Source organism: Aulostomus chinensis, chromosome 2, assembly GCF_037954235.1.
Source record: "Aulostomus chinensis isolate RoL2024-O1b breed Wild chromosome 2, RoL_Achi_v1.0, whole genome shotgun sequence".
Classification (NCBI taxonomy): Eukaryota; Metazoa; Chordata; class Actinopteri; order Syngnathiformes; family Aulostomidae; genus Aulostomus; species Aulostomus chinensis.
This window is the reverse complement of record NC_141321.1, coordinates 20,427,419-20,452,879: the sequence shown is the minus strand read 5'-3', so window position 1 is coordinate 20,452,879 and position 25,461 is coordinate 20,427,419. Positions and strand designations below refer to the sequence as shown.

Sequence of the window (25,461 nt, the reverse complement as noted above, 5' to 3'; positions counted from 1 at the left end):
TGTGAGGGAAAACTAATCCATTTAAAACTGTTTACAAGGGGGCTTACCCCAGACCCTAAACCCATTGCATTACCGATAGCATACAAAATAGTAGCGCATATTACTCCAGCTCTTTGCTCATTACCCCAGAGGGGTATTATTCTTATTTTCAGCTCTACATGTCTAATCTGGGACTCCATCAGACAGGTTTTACATGATTTACAGTTTATAAAAATCCAATACTTATTTATTTTATGCGATCTGCAGTACCTTATGTTGGCCTCTTTCACTGAAAACCCAAATTCTCTTGATTGACCACTATCCAGAAGCCTGCGGAGGGGCTGCATCCTGTTACCTGATGGGAGAGCTATGCCAGGAGCAGATGACTTTATAAGCATATCTGTGATGAGCTGATTTTTGCTCACACGGATTGCTTTACATGTTTACCTCATTACTTGAGATTTTGACCACATGTAATGTATACTTCCGTCACTGTAGCATTAAAACCCTCCAGTGCACACATGGACTTAACCTACATTTGAATAACTATGAATTGTTCCTGTCGGTCGTACGCCTTTTATTGCATATTTTTTTCATAAATCAATCATATTGGTCACTCCACACACACAACGAAAAAATAAACAAAATCATGTGACCAAATGTCGTAACTCCCGTCAGTAAAACCTCACAACTCCACTCCCCCCACTGCAGAACTCAAAGTAAACAGTGACAAACTTCATCTGAGGTAAATGGCTCAATAAATATTTTCACATAATTTTCTTAGTTTCCTGTAAAATTGGAAAAAAAATAGTGGTTGGAAGGCCAGAGCCCAGAAACAATTCAAAAACATTTAAAAGACACTTTTTCAGTATGAACTGAAGTTTACTCTGTAGTTCGCAATTTTTCAGCCCTCAAAAGGTGAGTTCAGCCCCCTCCTCCCCCTGATTCCCCCTCAGGCAGCCGGTCTCAGCTGTTTTAATGTCATTATTTCCTACTGCTGTACCACTGTTCTTCAGTTCTTTTTTTTTTACTACTTTGTAATTGCAGTTATACATTTTTTCTTGGTCAAAGAAGGGAGGTGAGAGGGCTCAGCATGGGTAATTCTGGAGCATAGCAGAGTGTTTGGCGTGCCAGTTACAACCCCACAGTTTGTACAGACTTGTCTCCAACTGTCTCCAGTTCAAAGACACAAACAGGAATTGATTGCTGTGACTAATTCTTTTTTCCCTCTTCACCATCTGGTTCATTTTCCTGTGAAGTTAGTTCTAATAAGCATGTTACAAAGAAGGTAATGATGACATAGTCAAGGTCCATAAACTGCAATGGTGTCATCAACGGTCACACTTGAGGGACTCTTTGAATCAACCGAAACAAACACACATATTAAGTCGAGAGTATTACACATAATTCTGGGTACATTTTTTAGAAATGCAAGTAGAGGTTAGACCCAAAATGTACAGTGAGAGGTGCTGGTTTTCCTTGCTAACAGGGCTCAGCTACTCATGTGAAAGGAGGATATCAGATGTGAAAAAGTGTTCAAGGGAAAAAAAATGTTGTCTTTTGTTTACAGCTACACTGTGACTTAAATGATATTGGAAACCGATGCCTTGACTACAAATTACGTAATTTTCTACTGTGTTTTATTAAGCCATAGTTTTTAATGAAATGAGCAAGTAAAACATGGCAATATGTGTAATATGACAGAATTATTTTAGTTTCAAAAGAACCTTTATTTTAATATTATTTTAATCTAAAATAACCTGTAAGAAAACAGATGTAAAGCTGCAAATGGAGTCTTGATCAAATGATCTGAAACCAGAGCTTAGCGTGGAACCAGATCTGCACATGTCATAAATCATTGCATCCATGAGGGCCAGGTCAAAGTGAGAGCTATGTCAGGTGCAGAAAAAGACTCGATCGGGATAGCAAATGGGCCTGTGTGCACATCTGTGTGTTTGCTGGAGAGAGTTTGTCGGAGCCGTGACTGGGAGGGCTGGGTCTATGAGTGATTTCGGAGGCCTTCTAAAAGGTCTCCCTCTCCTGGCTATAAAAAAACTCAGGTAATGGTGAAAAGTCAAAGAGCAGGCTGCATACTGCAGCAATAAATAAAAAAGAGCTGCTGGAATTAATTTAGTGCAAAGCCAGGCGGGGTCAAGCCTGCATGCCCAGTCTGGGCAGTGGAAGATTAAAGATCAGCAAGCAAAGGCAAAAACTCCAGCTGCTCTTACCTCATATTTTTAGCATTCATTTTTAAAGTCAGCCTTCCCAGACTATAGACATTAGCTCTGAGATTCGTATCATATGATATGGGCATGCTTTTCTCTCCCCTTGTCATCATTCAGACTTGCTATCATTTGCAGAATTAATTTGTGATATGTCCATATTGATCATTGACAATCTGGTGAATAGAAGCAGAATGCTAGCAGAGAAGTGGATCTTTATGTTATTATTCAGTGAACAAAGATGGTGGGTTTGATTTACAGTAATGCTTGGAGAATAGTACTTTAATAATAATAAAATGACTGTGGAGCTTGTGGCCTCTGGAGTTGATTTACAGACAGATCATGAAAGTTGACCAGCCCAAACAAGCCGGTTTGTACATTCATGTACAGTTTTAGCCTCTTCTTATTTTCCATCTCTGAGGATAAAACCAAAGGCCAATTCATGGAGAAATACAAAGCATTTCTCATTCAGTGTCTCACAGACAGATCAGAACTTTATTTTGTCAGGAATTGATGTGTGTTATTGTACCGGAGATGTTTTCCCAAACAGGAGTGAGACCTTTTCTTCCTTTGGAGCACATGGTGCCGCTGCCATCAACAAACTTAGTGTCATTATTAATAAATTAAATATTAAGTAAACTGATGAAAGATAAGTTCATCTATGAAACCTTTATTATGATTTAGATGTGATTAGTATGTGATCTAAAGAAGTCAGCACATTAAATTTCACACTCCAAATCAATGAAGGTGGGCATTTGAATAGAAAGTCGGGGTGCCAAGAAGGAAAGGCTAACTTCCTTTGCATGATGTGAGAGTAGAACTTAATTTACTAGCTCATCTGTGTTCCACCTTTCACCAACGGTCACAAGCTTTGGCCTCAGCCACTGTTGCCTTGTACTTCAATAGTACTGCAACTGTAAGGGAGAGATTTAACAGTGACTCCCTGAGTAGAGGTGCAGCCCTGTGGTATAGCCACACTATGGTGACTCACTGTCAAAGTGAATCATTGGAGGAATAAAGTGGTATTACATGACAAGACAGACAAGCTTGCTCAGGGTAAAAGGTGCCTTTTATATTCTGAATCTGTCAAATCTGCTGATAAACCATCTAAGCACTTTTTTTTTTTTTAAACCATATCCCTGTCCATGTGTTCCCCATTCATTCTAGTCGGAGGAGAGATCCCTATGGACATGCGGCTGGGTGGTGGGCAGTTGGTGTCAGAAGAACTGATGACCCTGGGAGAAAGTCTATCGCAAACCAGTGACCCCTCCCTTAAACTTTTTCAATGCGCTGTGTGCAACCGCTTCACCACTGACAACCTGGATGTGCTTGGCATGCATATGGGAGCTGAACGCAGCCTACCGGAGGAGGAGTGGCGTGCTGTGGTGGGTGACTCTCATCAGTGTAAGTTGTGCCACTACACCACTCAGCTGAAGGCCAACTTCCAGCTTCACTGCAAGACAGACAAACATGTTCAAAAGTACCAGCTCGTGGCCCACATCAAGGAAGGGGGCAAAAGCAACGAATGGCGACTGAAATGTGTGGCCATTGGCAATCCAGTGCACCTGAAGTGCAATGCTTGCGACTACTACACCAACAGCCTGGAGAAGCTGAGGATGCACACTGTCAATTCCCGACATGAGGCCAGCCTCAAACTTTACAAGGTTAGTGGGCTTCAAGCTGCTTCATTGCAACCTCAACAGCAACATTAAATGTGTGCATGTAGGAAGGGAGGATGTCAGTAGATTCACCACCACCGCCATCATGTACATTAGCCACCCTGCTGTAGGTTCCAGCTCTCAGTATTACCCCCTTATCTGAATTGCTGGACAGGAGATGTGTCACATTAAGGAGAATCATCTAATTAGTTTACAAAAATCGCCAATGTGTCAGTAAGCATCTCCCCCCTGTTAAATTGATACACCAGGTGCTTTGTTGGGGATTGATTGATCACTGTTATTTTGCAGCCTTTTACCTTTCCAGTAGCCATATAGAAGCAGCCATGACAGTTTTGCCGTGGGAAGTACACCGTAGGTGAAGCTGGTTTGGAGACTAAAGGGCTGAATCACTTGGAGACGAATGAAGAAGTGTGAGGAGACAGAGGTTTGGTGCTAATACTCCTCGGAGCAGGAAAGGCTGAATCGTTCTCGACAGCTGTATTGATTTTTGCTGGACTTGGAGCTTCACCTTCTCCTCTAATCATTCCATAATAGCCAATGGATGAACACTCTCCGAACAAATGGCCATAAATCTAACAGCCCTGATTCCACTTAGGTACCTATCCTGTGTGTCTGCGGCTTTGGCCACTCCGTGCTTAACCCAAACTGGCATAGATGTGCTCACGCGTGCACCCATACAACAAATCACAGGCCAACATTGACGACACACATGTAAGCCTCCTTCTAGTTTATGTTGCCTTTAAAGAAAAGCGTTGAACTTCCTCAAAATGAACAGAAAACTGTTTTGTTGATTCTCCTAGTATTTCCTTTGGCGATGCCATGTTAGAGGGCATGTGAACAAATGTGCTGCTTTAAGCGTGGCATTCTTTTAATCACATTACCAACTTATTTGAAGTGGTTTGTTTACTGGAAACCCAGTCAAAAATGCGGCCCATGAAAATCAGTTAGCATTATGGATGGTTTATTAGAACCCCCTGGCATGGCAAACAGTTTTCCTGTCCCCTAGGCCTTCAGTGAAAGAGAGAAATCAATCTTCCGTGTTTTGTTGAAGGGGAAGGTGAAATGGAGGGCTAAATGTAAAGAGAGTCAGAGGGCAGTGGATGGGCTGAGGGCAGAGAGTAGGGTTTTCCCGGCACTGTTCTTGTAGATACACTCAAATATTACGCAATGCTATCTATGGATATGTAGAGTCAGTTCTTAGAGGAGCAAGTGGCCATCCTCTCCTGGACTTAACTGTCAGACCCTGGCCCACATTCCAATGTCAGTCTCACATTCGACCAAAATAGATATGCACTGGCATCTCCCCCCCGCACCTTTGGAGTGAGAGGCTTGTTTTGTCTCACAGGATACAGTGCCGTTTATGTTACATTATATGTGTGATTTCCACTTTACTGTGTGCCCAAGAGGCAAAAAAGAGAGATTTTTTTTTTTTTAACCCACCCTCTCTTTTTTTCCACCCAAGTTTTTAGGAGAGAAGAGACATGTCATACTGCTGCTCAGGCTGTAGGGGATTAAATATGTACAACACATCCAGGCATGATCATTTTTTAAGACTTAAGCCTCTTACGTTCGCTCCATATTTCTTTAAACCAATTGATCTTCCGAGTAAGTGTGTGTGCATTTGTCCAGAAATTACCTGCTCTCTCACCCTCAGACACCCTGGTCCTCATAAGCTCTCCTCATTCCAGACACAACACAAAAACAAGATATACTCTAGTTGACAAGCACTATTATAGTACTTTAAGATGAATGTGTTTTAGTGGACAAAAAGTACATGGTTGTGAGGCCCCTTGGCAGCTCTGGCTTCCTACTTGACGATGTCACACTCTTTGCACTGTGTTGGATTTACTGTCCTGCTGGAGACACTGACAGACAGAAAGCCACAGTGGCCCACATGCCTGTAAACCCAACTGGAAATGTTATGCCAGGACGAAAAAGGAAAATCACCATTCATTTATTCCTCCTCAAATAAAGATGATGCAAATAGCACAATTTTTTAACCTTTTTTTCTGAGCTGGGGGTGAAGGGGTGGGATGAGGGGGTATAAATCATCAAGTCAGCATAAACAGACCGTAAGATGTGGGAGATGCTTGGGACACTTCACCCAAATCAAACCGGTTTGCATTAAACAGGCCCTTTGTGTGCACAGCTCCATATAAATTGGAGCCTGTAATTACTGGAATTAAAAAGGAAGGTTTAAACTGAGGGCTAAGCTGGATGGGATAATTTGAGAGTCTGTGGTATGTGGCCCATATTAGGGCTTTCTAAAAATATCATCCCCACCACCCCATGTATTGGAATGTTCCAAAAGACCACAGAAACATCCAGCAAGTCATCCTGACCGCACAGACCGCCACACAGCAGGGGGCTGATGCCTTCTTCCCCTGTGTGCTGTGTTCTCAGATGAGAGATACCCACTGCTGTGGCTTCTGACAACACACCCTTGTGCTGTGAGCCTAGCTTTCACCTTCCCATTTTCCCATGGACCAAAGGGGTTTAAGTGACTCCGATGATAGCATGATGGTCACCCATCTGCCACAAAAATGGGACTTACTCTTAAACGGAACCAGATGGGTTCTGTTGCAGTATTCAGTATCCAACCTAAATGTTAGTTTGTGTACTGTATGTTTTTATAATATGTTCCTCTCTCCCGAGACTCTGTCTTTTTCCTGAACAAACCAGGCCTCCACTCTCATTTTACAGCTCTCAATGTGCGTAATATGTGAATATGATAGTAGGCCTCGGGGCTAGCTAGTGTGGAGGTGAGATGAGTGGAACTAATCCAGCTCTTAGGAGCTGGCTGCTTCAGTCAGACAGAATGGGTGGGGCCTAAACATGCCCAGCCACAGGCCTTCGCTTCCAGTCAAGGGTTGGGGGAAAGGGGGGGGGGTACGGGGTGGGGGTTAGCTGGCTACCTTCCTTGTCTTGGGGGCTGGTGCAATCGGCGGTAATTGAGATTGATTGGATGTTATTTTTCCTCTTGCAAATGTAGTCCATTAGCTTGGCACATGCATAATCAGTTTAGAGCGCAGTTAGCTGAGTGTAATCATGTTCTTCAGTGTCTGCTCGCACAAAATCCACTCCAGATACCGCTTGGCCATGGAAAGAAAGGGAGAAAGTGCCGTCACTTTCACATAGAGAATCTTTAATCAAGAGTCCTGACACCCTGGTCTTTGTCCTGGCCCAGCTTTGTTCAGCAAAACCATAGCTGTTCAAACTTTTCATCTCTCTCTCTTACTATGACAACACACGATGTAAAACTCTGATTTTCTTCTTCCTCTTCTTTTTTTTTTATTTATTTATTTTTTTTTTATCGGCAGCAGCACAATTTTAAGTGGACCCAGCAGCTGGCCCATGAACAAACACAACACATCTGTATCTTGGATGGAAGGTTGCTGCTCTTATTTTACCCTTCAGTGTGATACAAAAGAATCGGTGAGCTCTGAGGACAGAAAATTTCTTAACACTGTCGAGCAAATGGAAGGAAAGACACTATGATGTAAATGAAGGGATTAGCGGTTTCATAAAAAGGCATCAATGTGCTTCACTGATGATCTTACTCAGCAAAAGTGCTGGCTTCTCAGAGTCCGCCTCGCAGGCTATGATGACCCCTCTGCATCAAAGATTAGAACTGCTTGCATTGATTGAAATCCACATTCACTGAGTAATGCTGTGGTGAGGTTGTATTCCAGGTCTAGAAAAAAAAAAATGTAGCAGCTTTGAAATCAAATGCGGATAAAATGTAATTTGGCCTTATACAGGAGAAAAAGTCCTGCTGGGATCTGTTGTGGTCTTTCCCCTTGGATATCTACCCGGAGATGGAGACTCAGGCCAAGTACCAACTTGGCATTTCAGATGACTTTTAAGATTTTATGCATCGACAGGGTTATGGGATCTTTCCTCTGTTACTAGGGGAGGGCCGGCACATCCATAAGCCTCTGATATGGTTCTGGGGTGTCCCAATCATGCCTTGTACTTTTTTTGTTTGGATGAATTATTTCATTTGTCACTCCGGCAGATGTTAAGTCAAAAAAAATCATGCCAGGTAATGTGAGATGCTCCCTGGCAAAGTGACTCTCGCGGGCGCCTGGTCTTACCCACTCACCCACCAGACATTTCTAATAAGAGTAGGTGTAGGAGGGGGACGGAGAGACAGAGTGGAGATAGAGGATGGGGGGGGTTGGAAGGATAGATACTCTAATTATCATGGCTAGCCTATGATTGTTCAGTAATAGTGCTCAGTGGGAAAGGTTGCAGCAGTTCCAGGAAGAGCTGAGCTCTGATTTACTGGTACTACCGCTCTAATAAAGCGCTCGCTGTTCATCCTGGGAGACAGCCCATTCTCTCCTTTCACATGCACAAGCGTGTGAATGCACACAGAAACAGACATACCCACACACACACGTGCGCACACACACACACACACACACACACACACACACACACACACACACACACACACACACACACAGCTCTCTTTCTAAGTGCCAGAACATGACAAAATGGAGCTCATGAATTGCACTATTTTGATCACTCAGGTTCATATAACATGATTATGCGCAAAGGATGTACATGTGATCAAAGGCATAACATCATATTAAGGAAAGTATTTAAATTATGTTTGGGCCTCCGTAACATCGCTTCAATCAACAGACTCATGATCCAGCTATGTGAGTGGCTCTCTGCGAGGAAGTTAAGTTCTAGTTCCCTACGTGGCTTCGCCCAACTGATATCAGTTAAAATGAGTGGTGGGCGGAAGAAGGGAGAAGTGGCATAGAAAATAAAAGCTGTACAACTCTTGTGGCACCAGGGAAAAGTTTAGGCTGACCTGTTGCTACTTCTGGTGGCTGGAAGTGCTGTTGCTTTCTCTGTAGATGATGCTGGGACTTGTAAAGTGACAAAAAGCAAAGAAAGAAAGTAAAAGAGGGGAGAAGAAAACTGCTTTGACAAGGAAGGCTGGCTTTTTTAACTTATTTTCAACATCTGTTTACCACAACTGCCAGAGTTGAAAGGGCCCAGTGCGTTACAGACTCTCCGTGTTTGGTCTGTGGTTGAGATAGAGATGCATTCTCTGTGTTCCATCACACAGAGCCATCAGAGGACCAGAGACAGGACAGAGAGAATGTGTTAGTGTTGGAAGATCATTGGTCATTGTGTACTTTAAGTTTTTTTTCTCTTCTTTTCTTTATTTTTGGACAAGAGCAGCAGAGTGCGAGAGAGAGCTCTTGTAAGGAAGTTGCTGATTATGTTATCTCCACCCGAATCAGCTGAAAAGGCACATTGGTGTTTGAGGAAGGAAAGGCAAAGGTGGCAAGGGTAGACTAGTTTTATCAAAGTGAGAGATAAGTCCTAGTTAGTGTTGTTTTTGTTGCTATAGGAAACAGTGGAGACATCAAGCTTGTCTGTCCTTTCAAGAAATGGAAATATTCCTGTCGCACATGCTGAAGCTCATGGTGATCTCTTTCTGACGACACTATTTGATGTGTCTCCTCCCTTTTATCACATTTATCCTTCCTCATTGACTCCATAAGAATGACAGACATATCAAATACACATTCCCTCAAAATTGTGTTATTAAGGGTTGGTCTAGTCTAAGGTGACATTTTTACTCCAACCTTCCGCTTGGAAAGCTAAACATTAAAAGCTTTCGACACCTTTCTGCACCTCTAACCCACTCTAGTTTTAGTTGCAATTTTCTTCTTTTAAGGACTTTTCAAATAAAAATATTGGCAGCTCACAGATCCTGCTCCTATAAAGAAGAAGAATTTCTCTATTAATCCTGCAATTAAGGCAAATGGTGAAGTTCTTCCATTAAACCTCCGTTGAAATTTTGCCAGAGAGATTTTATCCCTGGTGCTATTTTTCAAAAAGACGCATGAAACCAAGGTAATGTGCTGCCTTTACACGTAACCATGCATGGCTGTGCGGTGGTTTGAATGAAGAAGCAGAATCAGTCAATCTATGTGGCGACCTATGGCTGCAGCACCTACAAACAGTGGCAATTGGCAGGTAAATGTTACTTTGATGGGGCCAGATGGAGGCTCCTTCGGATCTGTGTAGCTCCTTAGCTAAAGGGATGGAGAGAGAGAGTGAGGCAGGCAGGCTTACCGGCTCTGTGCCATCAATACATCAGTGGCTTAGCCACCAGATTAATGGCCTCCGAGTGGTCAAGGCTGTAAAACTACTCAGCTCTGAGGTCTGTGTTCAGTGGAGCTGTACATGACAGCAAGGTAGGGTGAGGAGACAGATGAGGAGAGGGGAGGTGGGCTTAGGTACCAGGATGACCACACAGGGACTTCTGTTCTGTTTGGGTTTGGCCAAAAGAGTAGAGTCGTGGGACAGATAAATTGTGCTAAATGATAGATATGTGGCCCTGGCTGTCATTTGTATTGCCTTGTAATGTTTCACTTGTCCAAAAGGATGTGAAAGTTTTGTTAAAGTTTGTTTAAGACCAAGACCATTGGAATTTTTTTTTTTCCGACACAGTATGCTAAATTCTGCGGCACAAATACAGATATGTACAGCAGCAGGCAATCCTCATATTATTACAGCACAACACAGTAAAAATATAATCACAGAAACAAACAAGGTCGGACTGGGAACAAAATTCAGCCTCCAGTCTTCGTCTGCAGTGCCCCAGTTCACTCTCAATGGCCATGAGAGAAAGTGCCTGGAGGCAATTTTTGCATCATCTTAGTCCTGAGGTCACTTTTAATCTTTCCTCCACCTCTTTATTTGATGTCGAGGGAATCAGACTGTTAATGCCATCAGCAAGCAGGATTTAGCGCAGTACTGGCATCATCAATAAGTTTGGTAACAAGGTTATTTATGAATAATCAATGGGTCATTTTTCACTGTGAGTTTTTGTCTTCTCTCTGTTATTTTGTACTTCACCTTGTTGCTATTTTCAGCCATTTATTACCATTTTAAAAACTGCTCTTGACTATGACGACATCTGTTTACTTTCCACTTGACCTCTGATGTATATGGACAGATCAGTTGTAGTAGAGGGACATGAATGAACCTATGCAACAGTAACATATTGACAGTTGGACAGTAGGATGCACGGGTTCACCATCATGTCTAGCTCGCTGGTCCATTAACCCTCCTTCCTACAAGTAATATATATTTGTATGTAAAATGGAGGAAATGTCTCATACACAGCTCTTTCACTATCCAACCTGCTGGCTTTGTTTGTGCGAAGGCAGCCAGATTCAACCCTCAGCTTGATTTACAGTTATTTGCAGCTATTTAAATTGTTCCTAAGAGTGCAAAGCACATACTGCTTTTGTTTTACCGAGCTTTTTCTTTGTTCTAACAAATCTGCCCCAAAGGTCTTTCCACTTTGTGGTGCATCGATTATTTTGGATTGCAGAACTTCAGTAATTTCTCGGCTGGATTTCATTGGCTGTCTGTTATCGTACATGAGTCATAGAGATGCTGATGTCTGCAAGCATGCTCTCTTCAAAGCGGTCTTGGACATGTACCACAAAAACTGACACAAATGCTCTGGGACAATTGTCTAAGACTTGAGTAAAAAAATTATCCATGCACCCGAGGATTAATCTCTGGGTAAAATTTTTATTTGAAACCCTGGGACCTCAGGTGCATTTTCTATGGTGCAGGGAGAGAACGGCTTTTCTCTCACTGAGCTTCCTGGCGCTGGTTGTTCATCCATGTTTTGCCTAATTGCAGTGTGCTGGACTCCAGCATTAGAACTGGGAGCTGTAAATCTATCAGTGTTATGCAGACAATGTTTTCTCCAGATGTAGAAGAAAAGATTTCATTCTTTTGTAATTAAGCGGTGCAGCCCAGGGTGTCATGCGGTTTTTATTGGGGCCTCTGGAAAATATCATTTGCACCTTGTTTTCTCATCATGTCTTTTATTCTTCTAAGCAAAGTATGGAAAAAATGAAAAGATGAAAATGAAAAAAAAAGCAGAAGAGAATAGAATCTCTTGTTAAAATGATTATGTAGTGATGTATGAGGTAGCAATGGGGAATGTGGGGCGGAGGCTTGAAGGGGACAAAGGCATAGGCTCGGAGTCAAGGCAATTACATAGTTCTTCAGATGAGGGATATCTGAAAAAAAAAAAAAAAAAAAAGAAGTTCTCTTTTGACACCAGGAATGTTCCCAAATGTTATCTTTCCCATGGGTGTCGTCTTCTACACCTGTGTTCTACTTGAAGCTTAGTGGAATAAGAGAGAAGGGAAGTGAGTTGGGGAATGTGATAGTCAGAGAGAGAGAGAGAGAGAGAGAGAGAGAGAGAAGCAGCTTTAAGAGTTGGGGACAAGAATGCTCTTCAGCTTCTCAAGGACTCTGATACTTTATGGCCTTCGCATTCTTTCATGACAAACTGGTGCCCAGAATAGACAGAGTGGTGCTGGGAAGAAAAAAAGTTTTAACTACTCTGCCTTTTAGCCCCCATCCCCACATATCATCTGCTCCCTTCCCACCCTCACCTTACCCTGCTTGGTTTATGTGGAAAACCTACAGGTCAAATCGTCTCTCTCTCTCTCTCTCTCTCTCTCTTTTTTTTTCTATTTCTTTAGCAGCAAAAGACTAAAGCTTTCATCAGTGGAAGCGGTTCTGCAGATTTGGGAAGGAAGTCCTTCTCATTCTTGAGTAGATTTACAAAGGTCTCTTTCCTGTGAGAGGACGTCTCTACAGTTCCCGTATTCTCAGGAAACGTTCACGTGATCTCTTCAGAAAATTTTTACTGAATCGCACCATTTTTATTTCTGCAAAGTTGACGCATGACCCCGACACTATCCAGCAACCTGAGCAGCCAGTGCATCTGCAGAGCTCCCCGCAGTGAGAACGTCGATCAAACTGAGGTCTTACTCTCAGCGGAAAATGCACTATTTTATGATAATTGTGACGATGCTGTGGTTAAGGTCTTGCTGGGCTTGGTCACGGTTTGGGATGAAAGAAAAAGGAAATAAAAATGCCTAAAAATACAAATAAATCAAATATCCGGCTGCAAATGTCCCGTCGTGCATCTCCTGGCTCATGATTGTGTGGGTCAAATATGAATTATAGCTCAAAGCCTTTGATAGGTATAAGCCAGACGTCATCGTGAAGCTCAATCCGACCATAAAACAATGTTACGTCCTCAGTCAACACTATAGCTCCAAAAGTACGGACAGCTGAACCATTCTGGAGGAAATCCTTCCCTCAGATGATCCATGTCTGTTACTAATTAGGAATTTCCTTAATTTCTGCTCATTATCTTGGAGTAGCCATCTAGTGAAATCTTTTGTAACACAATGACCGTCCATGCAGCTGCTGTAATAATGACAACTCTGGGAGCCGTTAACGTTAAAAAATGAAATTCCGAGATCTGGAATGCAAATTAGGATTCAAATGATAAATGCTGAAAGGCATGAGGGAGAGGGAGCATCTTATTAAGTTTTGTAATGCAAAGTATTTTATTATTTGTTGATAATGCAGGAGTGTGATGGTTTATTAATTTTGTAGCTGTGAATCCCAGTGTGACCTACATGTCTCTGTGCCATGTCACACACACACACACACACACACACACACACACACACACACACACACACACACACACCTTTTACACAGGATACGTCATTACACCACCATCATCACCATCATCATCACGGTTGTCTCTCTCTCTCTCCCACACACAAACACACACGTGCACACACACACACACACACACAGAGTCAGAAATGCTCTTCCTTGATAAGTCAACTTTTTTTTTGTAATTTGGGCTTTTGAAGCTGATCGCAAACCGATCAAATGGCAAATGACAAGTCGTTTGATATGAATAGAATCTAAGCATGCACTTAAAGCTGAAGCGACTGTTGACACAAGGAGCCAAATAAAGGCAAACTCTCCAGAATGTGAAATTACACTGAAAAATCGAATATCTCAGCGTCTGTTATATGTATTGCAATATCCGACCATCTTCTCTTAATCATGAAATGGAGCTAATAATTCAATTTTTCTCCATTTGCAACTTTCTCCCCATGTTAAGGCTGAACACAGACAAAACAAAATGGAATAATTTGGGTATGGTCATCATCGAGGATTTGATTAATTGAGTGGCTATTGAGTAGTTTGTGATAATAAATTGGGGACTGAAGCTGAAGTAAGTAGAGGTAAAATATATTTGTTGGGAGTTTTCTTCTTGTAAATGTTCTTTTTAGGGATTTATGGGTTTATTGTAGTAGACTAACCACGAGTGGTGCATTGAGAGAAATTAGCCCTCACATCTGGAGGGGAGTTTAGTGCTGAGATCCAGCAGTCGGAGTATTCCCAGTATTCAACTTAACTTTTAAATCATTAAACATGATGAAGCCATCTCCACAAAGTCAGGGGTTTATATACGAAAATCAAACACCATCTGCCATTTCTGATCAGAGGCAACAGCCATCAGGCCAGGGTTACCAAGGCAGAACAGGAAAAGCCATTAACTGCCAATCACTGCATCGATCGACAAGCCAGTTCACCACTACCACCCCGTCCACCCCCGCCCACCCCTGCCCACACACACACACGCACGCACACACACACACACACACACACACACACGTGCACGCACGCACGCACGCACGCGCACACACACACACACGCACACACACACTTTATCAGCCCTTACTGTACAGTGCATACACACAGATACATGCACATCCAGTATTGCAAATATATTTTGAGCATTTTTGTTTGGAAACATTTGTTGAATTATCTCTCGCCTGTTACAACCAGGTTATCTTTTAATTATCTCAAGTCTAGATTACAGGATCAACATTGTGTTCAGTTCAGATAAAGGTTGTCTGGCTTTTTTTTCCCCCTTTTTTATTGGCTCAGCTAGCCCAATGTGTTACCTGAAGGACAGCCACGATGCTGTTGAACAGAGATTTCCTCCAGAGCATATAGGGTTTGCTACTTCCTCATTACTCTAATGTATCTCAGTAAAGTCAGAATGGAAGAAAAGGCCACTGCGTTATTCTTCTCAGTCTTCCACCACATTTTTTGGAGTCAGCCCTCCAATGGAAAGAGACTTAATAGCATCACTGAAGGGCAAAAAGAAGGGAAAAAAGACTAAGATTGATTTCTTCCCCTCACCTATTTCCAATGGTGTCTGTAGAAGCGCAGGTCATTAGAAGAATATTTACCTACTTCCCAATTTAATAGAGATGCTGTATATCAGAGTGATCTGGATCAGAGGTCAGGGCTGGGGGGAGCAATTAGAACGTATGGATCCAGAAGCTCAGGGCCCGTCCCATTGTGAGTGTCACAGGCAGAAACAGATAGGTGAGCTAAAAGGCAGGCAGGGGCAATATGTATTGAACATGGCTGTATTAATTTATTGAGCTTTGTTACAGATGAACTAGTGATGCATTAGTCAGGGGGCATGAATGCTTGTTTGTGCACGCTCACACACACACACACACACACACACACACACACACACACACACATGCATGGTTTTGTCTTCTCACAATTAATACTATTCCGCATCTTTTTCCCTGTATGCTTGTTGTTGTATTTTATGAAATGAACTCCCCCCTCCTATTACATGGTCAGCTTTTTCGGGGAAGGTTTGTGGGGGGGGGGGGGGGGGGGGGGGGGGTGCACACAATAGCCAGAGACAGAGCAGATATGATGGATGTGGCCTGGGGCTTGTACGTGCACTCTGCATCAGTGGTGGCCTCATCCACACATCAGCCACAGGGAGAGGGAGGGAGGAGTGAGGGAGAGGGAAGGAGGGTAGAGATACAAACCAGACCAGCCATTTTCCTCGTTCCGCTCATAAATATTTGTGTGGCTGATTTATAAACAGTTGAACAAGAGAAGAGATCAAAGTGAACGGCGACGCTTATATAAAACCGGTGCTTTTTTCATGACACTGCCCTTATGCCATGGTTGTGCCTATTAAAGACCAAGTTGTATATCATGAGGCAAATTGGCACGAGTACTGAGTGGCCATTCACACTCAGAAGAGTTCTGTCTTCAACCAATCGACTTCTTACACTTTTACCCACCACAAGGTCATCATTACATGTTATAGCTGCAACTGTTCTCAGTCTATGTAACCCCCCCGCCCACCTGCCCCCACCTCTTCTTTAGGTCAGTGGCTTCTTACGTGTATTTCAAATGGCTGTAGTAATGCCATGCGGGTCCCATTAAAGCATAGCAGTGCAGCCGGGGGGGCGGGAGTGGGGGGGTGGTGGTGGTGGTGGTGGTGGTGGGGGAGTCACAGTGTCCTGGTGAAGCAGCATTTGTCACAGTAGACAGCTGCACATGCTGATTCTGGCAACCAGCTGGTCAGATGCAACACAAAGGCCAAGTCTCCTGTACAGCAGCGAGGAGGGATTAGGGTAGGGTAAGTCAGTGTGTGTATTCAAAGTGTGTGTGTTTGTTGGAAAAGATGACCGGCTTTGCGTAACGTCATACGTCGAGTACACATTCTACACCTACAAGCAGTGTTTAGCCAGTGCCCCCTACCCCTAAACATACCTAAATATATATCTTTCCTACCCCAGCCCCCACTACTCAGTCCCAGCTTGGGTGCAAATGTGGGGGAGCAAGAGGTGCTCTCCTCTGCCTCTGGCCCCTGATTAATAACAGTTATAGCTGGCAGATGCAGAAGAGCACTATGAAGATGGCTGTTCACTGACCTCTGTGGGAGGAAGAATAGCAGGGTAATGGAAGAGAGAAGGGTCTCTTTTTTTTTTTTTCCTCAATGATGATTCCCCCTTTGTCCAGCAGGACAGGGTGTGCTCAGTATGGTAAGGCCTGGGAGAGTTGCTGCTTAACAGCCTCTTTCTCTGTCAGTGTGTGTGTGTGTGTGTGTGTGTGTGTGTGTGTGTGCGCGCGTGTGCGTGAGCGTGTGTCTGAGAGTGCCAAGAGACATCTGGTTCTCTCTAGCTGTGGGAACACAGTGGCATTATTTTTCTAGGCACTTCACCTTGCACTTACATAACACTGCAGTTCAGGTATGCATGAGCTCCTGAAGGATATGATGTTTATTTATATTACTGCGTGAATTTTTTAATAATTGGCTAATGCGCAAAAAAAATGGGTTCCGTGTTTATTGCACGCATTCACGCTTGTTGGAAGATAAGCTTATCTGTTGTATATATTGTATAGGACGTGTGAGCGTGCTCAGGTAGTTGAGTGGGAGAAGACTGCAGATTGTTTTAGCTCTAGCGTGTCTGAGTTTGTGTGCAGAGTTCAAAGTCCTGCTGAACATCAGAGGGCTGATGCTGAGTGAGGCTGACTAGCTGCAGCCTGTGGTCTGGGATGGGTTACTGAATTATTACTGATGGTTTCAGGGGTAACTGTCCGACCACAGGACTGAGGAATATTAATCATTTATTTGATTGTCTGCATGTGCTGATTAATCAATTTGAATCGGATCTGCAGGATTAACTACCCTATTATTCGCCTGTAAGAACAGATAAGAGATAAGACTTTAAAATATCATATTCCATTTATCATTTATTTTTAGGTCCTTGCTGATGATGGTGAAATAAAAACTGAGGTGAGATTAAGCAGAGCAGCAATATGGGGGAAGTGTTAGGGGAGGATGATAACGGAAACTGCAAATTGTACTATTTCAGACGATGGGGTGAAACTACAGCTTTGTGTGTCTTCAAACCTGGCACAGAAAAATCAAGTTGTGCAGCTGGGAGTGAGAGAGCAGAGAGAAAAGGGGGGTGGGGAGAGGAGAGAAACAGGAAGTTGATGGGAAAGTGATAGCTGTCTCCACCTGGAGTATAGCATGAGCCGTGTGTTTGGAGGGAAGGCAAAGCGAGGGAAATGAGGGAGCTGCTGCAGTTGCTTCTAAAGCCTCTATAGGTAAGTTTGCCTCTCATACCAAGTACTGCTAGCTCAACTTCTAACTATTCCTGCTTACGCCCATCACTATCTGTTCCGCCTTTAAATTCTCCGTCTGCCAACTGTTTAATGTGTTGTCATGTGGTAATGCCTTTGATTCCAACATGCCTCCGTTTGTAAATACAAGAGGCACTTAAAAAGGCTGTGGTTTCTTTACAAGCATGGCGCCCCCGGCGCTTTGGTTGAGAATGCACTGAGAGGGAGAAGGACTAAAAGAGTAAGTGAGGGAGTGAGAGGTGGTTAGAAACTGTATACACTTCCCCTTGCTCTTCTGCCAAGCCCTCTCCCTTCTGCTTCTGGTGGCGCAGGCAGGCAGTGAGTGAGAAATGTGAGAGGGAGGAGTATATCCTTTCTCCTGGCTCAACACTGCACCATAATTATGCACTTTTCAGCAGGTTTTACCTTTAACACTTTCCTCCCGGGGTTGAGATTAGTGCTCACCGTGCTTGATTTACTGCACAATTACTGAACAAGAGCTCTATCTGATCAATAAACAGGAAGGGGAAAAGTGGAAGGCTTTGAAGTATAGTTTAAGATTTTTTGCACGATTGAGCAGTGTATATGGTGTAGCCGCTAAGGGCAGCCCTGGATGCGACGACAGCCTGTGAAATATCTTTTATATATATTATATCAGGCACACCTCTTTTGCTTTACCAGCTCTTTAAGTCTCTTAACAGTGCTCAACCACTGAAGTGGAAAATGACATCTTTTTTTTTTCTTCTTCTGACCAGTGCTTAACACAGAGGTCAGCAGCAAATTGTCTAATAAGGACATTGCTCGAAAACATTAAATTAAAATCACAAGTTGTCTTATAAAATTGTGTCTTAATGTGATCTTTTAACTCACGTATACAAGTTACATGAGAGGGGATACAAAGCGCTCTTGTGTGGTAACTTGCTCTGCCCTGTATTAGATGTCCCCAAATGAGGCAGCCAGCACAATGACCTCCATGATGGTACTTGCTAATGACATGAGCAGTTATTTTGGGAAGCTCCAGTAGCCGGCCATCACAAGTCTTTCTTGGGCTTCTGTGAAGCTTTTTATTTTATTTTATTTTTTTGCCAGTGTGACCAAGGCAATCGGCCTCTTCCAATTAGTCCGGTCGGTGTTTGATTTTTTTTAGGGATGACAACTATATCTCAGCAGCAATTATGCTGCTTTGGGAATGATGAGGGTTTAGTTTATTGATCATCAATTGATCACTCTGATCAATGAGCACTTTTGCCTCTTTTAAGTGGAAAGGGAAGTTGTGTTTTTTTTCTTCCGATGGCTAATGAGCAAATCCAACAGAATTCTCCTGTAAAGAACTCAAGGTCTATATGTATCAGTGATAGAATTGGTTATGCTCATGGGAAAGGGGGGGGGGGGCGCCATTTTTCAATGCAAGTGCACTGACTCCCTGTGGGTATAGGTCAAAGGCTTCCATGGGACGCTATGAAGAAGAAGAATAAACCCCATCAAAATTGGATATAAAGGGGGGTAACAGCTGGGTCTTTTTTGCATTTGAATTTCCCAATTTAAAAGGGTAACCGTTTAATGTTCCCGTCACTGAAGAGGCAAGTTCAGAGCTATTTTTATACCAGTTAAAATATTTGGCTTTTTTATTTCTACTTTTTCTTTAGTCCTGTGGATAACAGTGCAGTGTCAAGCTCTGCAGCTCTTTATTTTCCCAGTACAGAGGAGTTGACCGGGGTAGCTGGTGGGTGTTTGGCGTATGAATTGCGTGAAGAACCCTCAACTGCAGTTTTCTCTCCAACAAGGCACTTCACGCTCCATGCAAATAAGCTCACATATAGACCCACTCTATATTTTCACCTCCACTCAACCCCACTCATTAATTTTCATTTGAAGAAGAGGACCTCTCAAAGGCCACGTTGCTCCTTTTGTCATCGCAATGCTTCTAATAAAGATAGCTCTATAAGGCTGGGTTAAATATTGACACTAGCTAAGAACATCATCGCTGTTCTCAATTAGCTTGCGTCTCTAGCGAGTTTGTGCGAGGGCGTTGCATGAACATCTAAACACCCCCCCCATCCCCACCCCAACCCAACCCCTTGAGAGCTCAAACATCGTCTTCCCCTTAACACATATCTATGAATTTTACATAAAATCGGATACAGGATAGTCAGAAAACATACACTGTTACAGCTATCCCAGCCTTATTACGTAACCTGAAGCAACAACCAATTAAGTGGTAATGAAATATTTACACGACCAAACGGAGAACACCAGGGGTGAAAGCGAGATAATACAAGCCTGAGGAGACTGTGTTCCGTGTCTGCTCTGAAGTTGGTGAAAAGTAGGAGCCGCAGGTCCCGAAGCAAAAGTTTGGCTTGTGGTTACCTCTCTACCTGTCAGCAGGAACCAACAAAATAGTTCATCTAGCGTCATAAAATGGTGTCTCAGACAGGTTGTACCTCAAGTCTCGGCCAGTCCTCCTGGCTATTCTGCATTCACAGCAGAGTGTGATGTTTGTTCTGGAGGACTAATTGTGTTTGGGTAATGTTCCTGCTCTGAATTTAATTCTCACTGACTGCATTAATCATTACAACTCGTGTTTGCTTGTATCTTAATCCAGCACCCTATAGAGCTCTTTCCCCACGGTCATGTTTCTAAAATATTTTTCATCTTTCATTTCTATCCGCCATTCATAGCTGCTCCACAAGGCCATGCTGTCATTGTCTGGCTGGCAAGTGACGGATGAGAGTCAGCGAGATGTCTCTTGTCATCTGTGGGGCTGCTTTTTTACCCTGCAAACAAACCAGTCAGGCACAGTCGAACTGAGCTCAGATCTATAGTCGATCTTGTTGCTTCCTGGTAACCACACACACACACACACACACACACACACACACACACACACACATACACATCAATTGCCCTATAGAGGTGTGTTTAGATGACCAGCAAGATGCCTTTGATACATTCCTGAGATTTTCTGCTAAATCCCATGAAAGTCATAGAAGTACAAGACCATTCTGTTTGATTCATGGCTTCAGGTGTCCATAGGCTAACATTTCATCCGGTGTTGCTGCTGTTAACGTTACAACCTGTATCCCTTGCAGGCAGTATATTTAAAAAAAAAGAGGAGTACAAGACTAGAAGTCGTGCTAGCCACAAATAATGTAGTTTGGATTGATATGTCATTTGTTGGCCCAATTTCATAGCCAGGAGGCAGGGAGTGTTTTTAAGTGTAATATTAGTGGCTCCAGGATGTGGTATTCTATTCCTTCTACTATCCTGCAGTGGAATATAGAAAAGTTCATTTTCTATGAGCATTCTTGTACCTTTTATCTTTGAAACTGTCATTTTAGCCCCTATGGTTTTAGAGAAAGAGATATTCCTTTGACATCCTAAACACTTGTTTCAGCTCTAGACCAGTAACAACATAGTAAAGCAATAGCAAAATGCAAAATAATGTTCAAAACCTTTGTCCGTAACTGAAAATGAAATCAAAACAAGTTCCTCTCCAGCCTTGCACGTGTAATTATTTTCACTGCTGTCCAAAATGGAGGGTTGTGATGTTGACACAGCACTGTTGGTAATAGAGAGAAGGGCCAGGGCAGGTCCTGATTTGCCCCATTCAACTTCCAGATGGTACCTTGCCAGTACACATGTCATCAAGTGGCTGTAACAGTTGTTTGGGTGCCCCATGGCTCCACCCTGCTCTCGCCTCCTGCAGGCAGACTTATTGTACTGCAATTTTGGCAAGCTCCTCCCAGCATGGCTTTCATAAAAGCACCAGGAGGTTAAGCTGTTAATTAGCTACTGACAGAGGAGGGCAACAGCTTGCTGTTAATTTGCTTTATTTATTTATTTTTTTTTATTTTTTTGGGGGGGGGGGGTTGACATCATTTCCTGCCTGCTTTGGAGTCAATGCTGTGTGTCACAAAAGCAGGGTTTAGCTCATTAAGAAGGGGGGAAATGTGTTTATCTGGATATGATTACAAGTGCACATTATGTATGTATAGCCATGCTTATCCAAATGTTCTTAATGAGAGAGACCCTGGACGCCGGCGTGGGGCTCCTGTGGGCATAGGCCCAGGCTCGTTATCACCGCACAGGGCATTGATCTCTCTACCGCCTGCTTGCTTATCCTCCTCCTACCCTTTCAAATACAGTGACTCACACATGAATTATGTGGACACATTGATCAGCTGATTGAGAGCTATTGTTTAGAGCCCTGGGTCATTATTGAAGGAGGGATTACCCAACTCTTGTTTTGTGTGTATGTGAGAGCGTATTACCGAGCTCGTTGTCACGGCCCGCACAGACACAGGCACAGACACACACACAGGCACAGACACACACACACACACACACACACACACACACACACACACACACACACTCACACACACACACCCTTTAGTTCACCTTAGATATACAATTGCTACAAAAAATGTGCACACACATACACACTTAAGCACACACATCTACAACAGCCTAAACAATCAACATGGCCCAAATGACTGCCTGCATTGATTGCCTTCTCTCTGCAATTATGTTCCCATTGTTTACTTTCTAGCATCTTACTCATTCAAACAGAATTCAATAATTATTGCATTATTTAATGTTAAAGTAAGTAAGAGTGGTGGGTGTGGAGCACTGGTAGCTGTATTGTCTTTAAGTGTCTCTATCACCCCTCCCAGACTACTTTGTTTCATCGTCCTATGTTAAGTCATCCTCTCCAAGGACACCTTCAGTGATCCATCTTTACCTCGCTGCCCTCCCTTGTGACACAGAGGTCCATTTGGTTCCTCTCTTCCCTCCTAAAGATAAATATACAGCTTGTTTTTATTCACTGGTAGTGATGGATCATTGCTACAGAGGAAGCAACTTAGCACACTTTGAAACAGGGGACAACATGCAGCGGAGGGATGGGCAGGATGAGAAGGAGGAGGAAAAGAGAAGAGAGGACAAAGGTGGGGAGGAGAAGGCTGTAGGTATAGTCAGGTTGGGCCCGCAATACTCCGTCCCCTCCACCACAACCTATCTTTTAGGCATGCTGCAGCTTGCAGTGGCTAATTCAAAGCAGCCACCACACTTGGCACCCAGTGGGGCCTCTGTGGTTAGAGCTGTTGTTCGTGCTGCTCAGAGAACTGGAATCCCTGGCCAAGCTGCAAGCACTCACTGACTCCATTTACTCCGCTTTGCTTTGCTAAATAACCTGCTTTCATTCCAGGGGAATCCCAGAGTGCAGATTTATGAGAATCAAGTCCCCAACAAATCTCTGCACATGTACAAATACAATGTTGCTGGGAAGAAAAGAGTCACAGCAGTGAAATATTTTCATTCCCTAGACCTTCATCCCAAACTTGATCCTCAACATCAAAATCATGAAATAAATAACACTGATTTATAATCTTCACAATTTGGCAGCAGCTGGGCAACTGCCTTTTTTTTTAATATGGTCTCATTTGGTTGCAAGAGTGTAAACAGTACCGTCGTTGTTTCACCCTGTGTTTATCAGTTGCTTGACTTTTTCTAACATGTCTTAAGCCCGGAAATAGTTTATACACACCCGCCCCCTACCCCCCACCCCCGGCTGATAAAAGCCTACCTAACTCCGCTGTGATATCAGAGGCTATGATCTCTTCCAGACAAGTCTGCTCTGTTGCTGTGTGTATTGTCTGGCTTCAGGTGTGAATTGTCATTTTTCTAACCTGTGTATGCTTCCAGTCAGCTTTTAGTGGAGAGAATCGGGGAGACAATTACAAAGCAATATCCAAGCAGATTCTCACTGGCTCTCTCACAGAGGGGATTTGGCAGCTCTCGTCGAATTGATAGCTATTTAGCTCACAGATAGTCATCTGTTTTAATGCATTAATTTTGTATTAACAGCACTGCCAAATTTAATGGTGGAAATGAGGGTATGATCGTAATGGTGTGTGGCTTTGCCTTTGTGTGTGTTTGTGCATGTTTGTGCGCGTTCTCGTCTGATGTTCTTTTTGTCTCTACTTTTATATGTGTTTGTTGTGTGCACATGCTGTATTATACGGCTCCATTGGGAGCCATTCTTTGGAATTACCGGCTCTCTGTCTCCCTTCCACCCTTCCAGTAATACCCACCTCCATCTTGTGTTCGTTGGACTCTCTCAGCAACCACACTGTTTTGTGTTAAAGGTGCACTTTTACTTGTGCATTTAAGTGGATGGAAATGCAGATGTATGCAGTGCTCTAGGTGGGTGGTGAAACTGATACAGGCGTGTATTGCCCACTCAAAGGGCAAGGTGCACCATCGAGTTGTGTGAGAGAGGATGGGGTGGTGCCCACACCGCTCCTGTCCCTCTTTACCTGAAAAAGCACAGAGCTTCAGCCTCCACAGAAAGAGACAAGGTGCTCCGTTGAAGGAGAGGCTTGACAAAGCATGATTGCATTTTTAAACTTTGAAACAGCATAAACGAAAGCTTTGAAGAGGACCTCAGGAGAAGACCAAATTCAAGATGTTCTAACACATTGAATGTATTTTAGAACATCACTTAACATCAATAATTGCAACAAAGCTAGTAAAGCCCTCTCTTCCGCTGGCTAGTTACCAACAAACATCTGGTGTTTGTCTACAATAAGAAATGACCCTGCAGTAGCTACAGGTATTTATCAGCTCAGGCTCTCATCATTGATATGAACACAAAAACCTGTATTTAACACTAAAATTTGTCCTCCACCTCTCGAACGATCCTATTACACAAAAGAGTTTTGAAATGGTAACAGCACTGTGTCCACCCTCTATGCTTCTGTCTGTTTTGCTCTGTTTTCCTGTGTGACGATGAATGTGACTCACCAGGGGGAGAGACACAAAAAGGCAACAAAGGAAAAGACTTTTCTTCTTTATTTTATTTTCCTTTGTTTAAAAACCTGCATTTATGTCAGTGTGTGTGCAGTGCAGGAAAAAAAAAAAGTTATGATCAGCTCTGCAACCACACATACACAGCACATTCACATGCATACAAGCACCCCTCTCGTGCCCATCACTGCATTGTAGGCACACACTTGCCCACCTGAATCCTCTATATGACTGCTGTAAATTCCCAGACTGTTCAGTGCTATTGAATCCATCCCACTGACCCAGCCAGCTTACCCCTATTATGCTCCACAGCTCCCTCTCTGTTGGGGCCTCGATCGGGTGCTTAGGAACCCAAGAGCCAGTCAGACCAGCTCCTTCCAGCCCAACATGACTTTTTCATTAAGCTGAGCCAAATTCCTGCACTCCAGTTGGAGGTGATTTATCAACAAGGGGCTTCGTTGCAGATTCATAGGAAACAGACATAGGCCCTGTCTCATGCATTATTATGTTTCACATTCAAAGTGTGTAGACGTATGTGTGTGTGCGTGCGTGTGTGTTTGTGTGTGTATCAGGGAGGCAGAAAGACAGCTCACTGTGTCCATACGTGTGTTCTGATCCTTGACTGCCTGAGAGACTAAATAAAAATCCATGTTCAGGAAAGTTTGTGCGTGTGATGATAAAAGGATTCTCGTGTGGAAACTCTGCTCACTTGTGGTATTATCTTTGCTCAGTTCTCTCCAGGATACTGAGTAAGCAGGGACCACTGATCACTTGTCACTAGTTCGATCTCCCAAGTCGTGAAATGCCCCCCCCCCCCCCGACTGCCTGAGGTCACGGCCGGTACAGAGATGGTGAAAGTGTTGGTTTAAAGGTGTAACTATCTGACGTTACAGACAGAGCTACAAGCACATATTTGGCAA

At 43.3% G+C, this 25,461-nt stretch overlaps 1 protein-coding gene across 3 annotated transcripts in view; it reads left to right on the top strand.

Annotated features, from left to right (window-relative positions):
• Nucleotides 1–25,461, top strand: part of zfhx3b (zinc finger homeobox 3b) — a 331,796-nt gene that overhangs the window by 243,183 nt on the left and 63,152 nt on the right. For all 3 annotated transcript variants that reach the window (XM_086183541.1, XM_086183558.1, XM_086183549.1), the window contains one exon: nt 3,369–3,865. In XM_086183541.1, the coding sequence (XP_086039667.1) occupies nt 3,369–3,865 (497 nt within the window). The remainder of the gene's footprint in view (nt 1–3,368; nt 3,866–25,461) is intronic.